The sequence below is a fragment of the Oryzias melastigma genome, linkage group LG7 (assembly GCF_002922805.2).
Source record: "Oryzias melastigma strain HK-1 linkage group LG7, ASM292280v2, whole genome shotgun sequence".
Lineage (NCBI taxonomy): Eukaryota > Metazoa > Chordata > Actinopteri > Beloniformes > Adrianichthyidae > Oryzias > Oryzias melastigma.
Window position 1 is genome coordinate 6,617,575 of NC_050518.1, and position 8,024 is coordinate 6,625,598.

The 8,024-nt window shown below is 40.1% G+C and overlaps 1 protein-coding gene across 2 annotated transcripts in view; it reads right to left on the reverse strand.

Moving 5' to 3' along the window:
- Positions 1-7,644, reverse strand: part of eno1a (enolase 1a, (alpha)) — a 9,063-nt gene extending 1,419 nt beyond the window's left edge. Inside the window, exons 1-11 of one of the 2 annotated variants that reach the window (XM_024292363.2) lie at positions 7,491-7,644; positions 5,530-5,635; positions 3,350-3,445; positions 2,862-2,920; positions 2,474-2,543; positions 1,796-1,929; positions 1,486-1,708; positions 928-1,125; positions 504-705; positions 320-428; positions 183-241 (exon numbers count right to left, since the gene is read on the reverse strand). In XM_024292363.2, the coding sequence (XP_024148131.1) occupies positions 183-241; positions 320-428; positions 504-705; positions 928-1,125; positions 1,486-1,708; positions 1,796-1,929; positions 2,474-2,543; positions 2,862-2,920; positions 3,350-3,445; positions 5,530-5,614 (1,235 nt within the window). In that variant the 5' untranslated portion in view covers positions 5,615-5,635; positions 7,491-7,644. Of the gene's footprint in view, positions 1-182; positions 242-319; positions 429-503; positions 706-927; positions 1,126-1,485; positions 1,709-1,795; positions 1,930-2,473; positions 2,544-2,861; positions 2,921-3,183; positions 3,243-3,349; positions 3,446-5,529; positions 5,636-7,490 lie in introns of both variants that reach the window. The other variant, XM_024292364.2, reaches the window with a different exon arrangement.
- Positions 7,645-8,024: the final 380 nt, after the last annotated feature.

Here is an 8,024-nt window from a genome sequence, read left to right on the forward strand (position 1 = left end):
ACATTTCACACCTTACTTCTTCTAGCTGTGAGTGCATGTGCTAGTATCAGGTAGTGACAGTCAAGAGTGAATATCGTCAGCTAACTTGTACTCCCGGTAAACTATTAAAAAAAAAAACTGCAACATTTCCTCCCAAATAAACGGAATGTGTTTGTGGGGGTGATTGGAGAAATCAGACATACCTAAGGAGCTGGTTGTACTTGGCCAGACGCTCAGATCGGCAAGGAGCACCCGTTTTGATCTAGAAAAAAAAAGAATTCAGAGTCATTTCACTGTGGGTTCTTCAAGCGGATTTTTAATCTAAATTCCTTCACTTTACCTGTCCGGTGCACAGACCAACCACAAGGTCAGCGATGAAGGTGTCCTCCGTCTCTCCAGAGCGGTGGCTGACCATCACGCCCCAGCCGTTGCTCTGGGCCATCTTGCAGCTAAAACAAACAAATATATTCACCCTCCTTGGACCATCTTCAAATTTTGGCAACAAAAGTGTTGTGGAGACTCACGCCTGCAGGGACTCTGTGACCGAGCCGATCTGGTTGACCTTCAGCAGCAGACAGTTGCAGGCCTTGTCGGCCACGGCTTTGGAGATGCGTTTGGGGTTGGTGACGGTGAGGTCATCGCCGACCACCTGGATGCTGGTGGTGGCAGTAAATTTGGCCCATGCGTCCCAGTCATCCTGGTCAAAAGGATCCTCGATGGAAACCACTGTAGGAGCACAAAGAACGTTTGAAGTCTTTGCAAAGAGCTTTACTAAACATGCACTCTTTCACCACTAGATGGAGCTGGAGAAAACAAAATAAAGCATCTGAAGTTTTAAGGATGTCCTGGTGTCACAATATTCCTGCTGTTGCTGAATGTTAGTCAATGAGAAGACTTGCAAACATGTAGAAAAATGATCCCTCCATTGAACAATGTAGGGGTTCTGACCTGGGTAATCCTTGACAAAGCTCTTGTAGAGGTCAGCCAGTTTGTCAGGGGAGATGTAGCGGCTGGGGTCATCAGGAGACTTAAAGTCCAGGTCATATTTGCCGTCCTTGTAGAACTCAGACGCAGCTACGTCCATGCCGATAACGATCTTGTCAGTGTAGCCGGCTTTAGCGATAGCATTTTTTAGCAGCTCCAGAGCTGGAGGAAAACAAAAAACAAAAACGGTTACAATGCGACATAAATTACTACTTAAATCAATAGTGAATCTTATGCAGGGGTTAGCATTGCAGACCGTGTGTCTGCCATATAAGCCCACTGATCTGACACAGCAGTCAGAGCCTGGCAGGCTTTGTGTTCAGCACTGAGCTAAGATCTTAATTTAGAAACCATACTGTATGTCAGCCCAAAGAGTGATATAGAAGAGCTGCTACCCTGGAGGGTTTATGAATGCAGCACTTCTAAGTTTACCCCTGAGAAAATACTTTAAGTTTATCCTCTTTATTTGATTTGTCACCTTAGAATCTATTTATTAAAGTACTGCAGGAATATGTCTCTCACCTTCTTTGTTCTCCAGGATGTTGGGGGCAAAGCCGCCCTCGTCTCCTACGTTGGTGGCATCCTTGCCGTACTTCTCCTTGATGACGTTCTTCAGGTTGTGGTAAACCTCAGCACCGACGCGCATGGCCTCCTTAAAGCTGCTGGCTCCAACAGGAAGGATCATGAACTCCTGCATGGCCAGTTTGTTGCCTGCATGGGAGCCGCCATTGATGACGTTGAAAGCCTGATGGGAAACAGAGGAGCAGGTCAGAGTCAGTATTGGGTAAATCTGTTTGATGTTCCGGGCTCAGATAGTCGCGCCGACGCTCACAGGGACGGGGAGAATGACTTCAGGGTTGCCAGCCAGGTCAGCGATGTGGCGGTAGAGAGGGACGCCCTTCTCCGCTGCACCCGCCTTGCACACAGCCAGGGACACTCCCAGGATGGCGTTAGCACCAAACTTTGCTGAAGGGGAAAACACACAACTATTATTCAAGACGCAAACAAATATGCAAGAATTATTATTATTTTATTTTAAGTATTCAGCTGCAAAAACGACATGTATGAGTTTCAGGAGGAGACAGTTTTACAGGTAAATGTTCCTGCGTGGAAACAAGAAAATACAACCTCATTTTTGTTTTTAAAAATGTTACTTTTACTTATAGGAATTATTTGATTTTAAAAAAGATCCTATACTTGTATAAATCAAGCAAACATAATACATGAATATATCAATGTGAATATGAAATTTTGTTTAAAAAAAACAGAAAAATTAACAACTTCTCAAGAGATTCTAGTTTAAAAAAAAAACAAATTTTATGGACTAATTAAACATTTTTTTTCTAAACTTTCTATTTGCTTTATTAATGTTTCTTTTCCTTCCACTGACAAATAAAAACAACTTTTTTTCAGTAGTTTAAAGGAAAACGTCCGTGTCTCATCTACCAAAGCCTTTAATATGTCTGTTCAGAGTATTGGAAATAATTGACTTCCTTGAATGTAAGCTTACATTTGTTTTCTGTGCCATCCATGTCCAGCATCAGCTTGTCAATCTTCTCCTGCTCCAGAACACTCACATCCTGATCAAAAAACAAAAAAACATCAAGTTGCAGAAACAAATATAAAATCTCGATTTCAAATGGTTCACAATCCGTTAGTTCAAAATAAAACTCTCCAATATTAATTAAAGTAGTAAAGACCAGAGGAGCTATGCAAAAGCAATATTAATGTTTAGTAATATTAACAACATTTAAAGTCAAACAGCCACATTGAGTTAACAATTTAGGCCAAATTTAATGGTTTCCAGATTCTGACATACTTTCATGATAAATACTATATTCAAGTTGGACAATAGGGTTAACACACAGTAACATTAGTCAAACAATAAATGGTCCTACCTTGCTAACCAGTGCAGGTGCAATAGTTTTATTGATATGATCAACTGCTTTTGAGACACCTGCAAGGGACAAGCAGACCATGACTGACCCAGACAGGAGAAGGTCATGCACAGCAGGCCACACAGATGACCACAGAACATCCACGTGTACAAAAGTGTGTTAAGAACGAAGTCAAAGTAACTCATGTCATGTTTTTATTTGCTGCTTTTCTGTTTTCTGTGAACATCTGTTAGTGCCTGACAGGATTAGTCTCCAGAGCAAACTCATTCTTCATGCCTTTGTGCACAGACAGAGTCATCCTGGTCTTCAACGCGTTATTTACCTGATTACATAATGCTGGAGCCAAGAACTCATTGATATATTTTACTGCTCTTTTGACTCCTAACAGGAGGAAGAGAAACGCAGGGATTGGGACATAAAGAAGAAGAAGAAAAAGAACAGAATGCAGGGAGTGTAGCTTGGAGCAGGAATCCACGGAGTTGTCTTACCCTTGCCCATGTAGCGAGTCTTATCGTTGTCTCGGAGCTCCAGGGCCTCATAGATGCCGGTGGACGCACCGCTGGGAACTGCAGCTCTGAAGAGACCTTGAAGACACACAGATCATTTCTAAATGTTCGATGAAACCATTAAACCACGTTTCTTGACATCAATCTCTGTAGTGATGTGCAGCTCATAATCTGCTAAAGCTTTTATTGTTGAGGCTGTGTGTGTGTGAGGACTCCATTCAAAACAAGGACAGAGGGGGGTGAGCAGGTTCAGCTGCATGAAGGTTGTGACATAACAGGAGAGGAGAGAGCCCACACTGAGCATGTGCAGTGAGGCTGTGGCAGAATACCAAGACACGCCCACACAGAGGACAGGCATGTTGGGTAAATCCAGCATGAATTCACCAAGTAGATAGAAAAAAAGTATTTTACTCAGTGGAGCAGCAGACAGGCGCTCAGAGGATTTAGAGCTAAAGGAAGGTTTCTATCCAGTTCAGATTTAACAGATCATCTGTAGACAGTAATCACTTTCTATAAACCTGCAGAAAAACCCATTTAAACAACCTGTTATGTAAACAGTATTAAACCAGTGTGGAAAACTCTCAGAAGAAAAGAAACACCAGATTCATTATTTTGCATATAATCTCTGCTGTTAATGGCATCAAAATGTGTCTAAAAGATCTAAAAAAAAAATAAAAATGTGTTTATACTCCTCAGAAAAACAAAGAGAATTGACTGAAAACAAAATGTAGATGAGCCTTCCAGTTTCCCTCACTTCCATGTCAGTGATCATTTAGGCTGCTTCATTAACATTCTCTCTAGGTTTCAGTCGGCTGACCGAGGCTTTTGTGTTACCTCGTGGGACGGAAAAGCTCCCAAAAAAACTCCAGATACGCTCCAGCCATTAGTTAATTGAATAAATTGATCTTGGCCTTAGTCAAACTGTCAAGTTCAGAGTCTGACTGGTTTATGGGAACTTCTACCATTGAACTAATGAAAGCAGAAAACAAACGCATCTGAGCAGGAAAAAAACTTTAACTTTTTACACAAACTGAATACACACATGCTGCCTGGAAGCCTCTCTGTATGAGCCATTACAGTATGAGAGTGCAGCAGAGGCAGTGTTACATTACAAGAGCCATTTTTATGTACCGTACACATCATCTGAACCCACCCTGCAACACAGCAGCCAAGCAGCTATGCTAAACAAATTAAGAACTTTACTTTTCTCTTAGACAAAATAAAAACCACAATTTGTAAATCACAAAGCACCACTTTGAATTAAAAAGTAAAACTCATGGAAATTAACAACATTTTTTTCCAAAACTAGCAAGGTAGTACAACACAGCCTTTAAAAAAACAGCCTATTATTGTAAAAGTTTGATTTTCCATCTGTTTTCATTTCTTTTTTGCTGTAACAAAGCCCAGCATACTTTAAATAAATGGTTATGTGCTTTTTTTTTAAAATATCCTACTATAATTTTTTTAAATAACATTTTTGAACATTTTTTCTTTTCTTTTCAGAGACTAGTTGTGTTTAGATTCCTTCACTATTCAGTGTACTACATAGCGAGGGCGTTTGCAATGTTTTTGTCTGAATCCACATTCTGAAATCCAGTGCCCTTGAAATATCCCAGAAGTCTCTGCAAAAAAACTACTGTGCATTGATGCACACTAGATTAGTGAATATAGACCACAATGCATTGCAATTAAACAATTTGTTGTTGGAAAAGAATGTATTTAAATGTATTTCTTATAAATTACGCAAGCTTTCATCATCAGAACACAGTGGATTTATAATTCATTTATGTAAAATGTTTGTTTTATTTGGTTTTTACTTTGGCAAATGGGTGATGTCATAGCTAACAAGAAACCTCACGTTTAAAAAAATGGGGAAAAAAAGTGGCTCGCAGTGGCTTCAAAGTGCATTAAAATCCAGGGGCACTAGTCCCTCACTTTATAGTCTTTCAAGGGTAAGGGAGCAGTGAGGGAGTTCAGATATAGCTTAAATTGTGCTGTGTAAAATGACTCAACATCTGATTATCTAATTTAAACAAACCTCTAAACCACTATTCCTATAAATTAACTGAAAAAAAAAGTGGAAAACTTCACATCAAGAGTTGTGCAGCTGCAACTAATTAGTGAACAGAAAAGATTTACAAAAAATAAAAAGCATAAAATACCTTTCTTGGTGTAAAGATCAACCTCGACAGTGGGGTTACCACGGGAGTCAAAAATCTCCCGAGCGTGGATCTTCAGGATAGACATGGTTCTGGATCTGCAGGAGAACTGACATCAAAAGAGAAATCAGTGCAGTGAAGCTTCACAGGACCAGCAGACCAGCAGCCTGTTAAAGCTGTAATGACACACTGTGACTTAAACTAACAGAGGAAAACTCCAAATAACAACAAATGTGAAATAATTAAAAAACAGCAAAACCTCAAATGTGAGTTTGAATGAATGAGTGCTGCTCCACACTAATGTTGGCTGGCCTGAAATTCAGGATGTGTTTAGTTTTAAAAAAGGGCGGGGCTTCTGCAGCACAAGAAAAAAAATCTACCGTTTTATTTAGTTAAGCTCATATTACAAAAGGATTGCAACATCATTGCACAAGGGCTCCATCAGTGATTACAACTCACACTTTTCCCCCTCTAGAATGCACAATAGGTGAGTGACTTGGCACAAATACAAGGTTTGGTCTCTTTTGTCTAAAAATCACTGATATGAACTAGAGTGTTGCCTCAAACCTCCAGAACCTTTGGTATCTTTCAGAATGTGTGCTGTGGAGGTCAAACAAGGTTTGGAATATCAGACAGTCTGACAGCAACGCCTGCAGCACCGTATTGATTATCAGTTGTTGCATCCAACATAGCCAATATCTATGGATTAACTTGCACTGAGTGCCGAACTTTACTCAAAGCCTGCAAAGCAAATGTAACTACGACACATTGATGAAAAATGCTGACCTTAAAAGCCAAAGTGGAAATGCATTATTGTCTACACACAAATAAACAGAAATATTTCTCTTTTTAAAACACACTAAATCCACTTATTTAATTGCAACCAAAACCCGTCTGAAGACACTAATTTAGTACTTGATTTTGCATTTAGGGATAGGAAAATACACTTTGATTAACCTTTTTAAGAAGTATTTCTTGATTTAAACAGTTGTGAAAAGATCTAATCTGTCTTAAAAGTTAAAATGTGTATTAATAGTGCATATTTTAAGGATGTGGCACTTCCAAAATGATCCCTTTTTCAGTGTTAGGGGGGTGGAATTGAAAAGCTTTTACTGATTCACTCAGGTGGTTTGGTAGAGAGTTCTACCCCAGATGCCTTCCCGACACAACCCTGTATTTTATCTGGGCTGGGGACAGGCACAGGGGCACCCAGACTTGGGGCCCCAGGGGGCTACATAGGCAGTGGAGGGACTGGAAGAAACTCACTGCGCCCCTGGCAACAATCTTCTTAATTATTAAAAGTAGAAACTTGATCACTTTTTGAGATCCATTCATGCAAACTGATTTCCCTGCTGTTATGTGACCTCAAGTTGTGGAAAAAATAAAAAACGACATTAACGAGGATAAAGTTGACTAAACCCTACAAATAAGAGAAAATCAAATCTCTTCGTGACTGTAGGATGGAAAAAACCTGTGTAGTCGTGAGGAGGTTGGACACCCCCATGTCTGCTAACCAGTAGATCACTCTGAGTCAGCGCGTGCCTGTGGCATTGACATATTTTAACGGCTTAAAAGACGTTATTTTTTTAAAGAAACGTGAAGGGGAAAAGTCTGCCTGCATCGACGTGAACCTGCAACTTGACGCCCCCTCGTCATACTGCAGCTCCAAATGGAGACACATTTCGCCAGCTGACGGTTTAAAAATAGACGGCGTGCTACAAACTTCTCCATCCTGTCATTTGGAGATTTTTTAAGCTAAAAAGATCACGAGCTCTTGCTAACAATCTGACACGAAAAATAGTTGAGAAGGAAGCGGCTAGCACAAGGACAAATGTTCGAGACTGCCGTCGAGGATGTAAGGGAAAAAATAGGAAGAGCGGACATTTTTACTCAGACGGTAGAGAAAAAAATACTCTTGACAGAAATGACACATCAAAAAAATTGAAGAAATGAAGCTGAGTTACCTTTCCGGCCTAGCTGTGTACAAGAGCGGTGCTCTGCGTCTGTCTCGTGCGGTCACGCGAAGAAGGCGCTCGTGCCGACCCGAACTGGATGATAAGTGGACGGAACCAGGAAAGAGCGGAGCGATGTGATTGGCTGAGAGCAAGTTACGTCACTGATGAGAGCGAGCAGTGGAGCACGTTCACCAACAGAAATACTATTCTATTTTTTTTAATTAAAGAAAATAAATGTTACCGACAACTTTTATGATATAATTAAATCGTTACCATTTTTCTTTGTAAAATTCTTAAAAAAAGAACTAAAAATAACTTAAGGTTCCGAAGTTTCATAAAATGTTTTGTTTAGCATATTTCATAGTAAATTATTTTATGTATATATAAACAAATCATAAAATCGTTTATTTTCTCTTTTAACAATACGGCTGTCTTCTATGGTGTTTGGTTTTGTAATGTGACAATAAAGGTTATGAAAAAAACATGCTCGTGCTCCAGCAGGAGTCTGGCATCCTCAAAAGAGGAGGGGGGGAAGGATGCGGA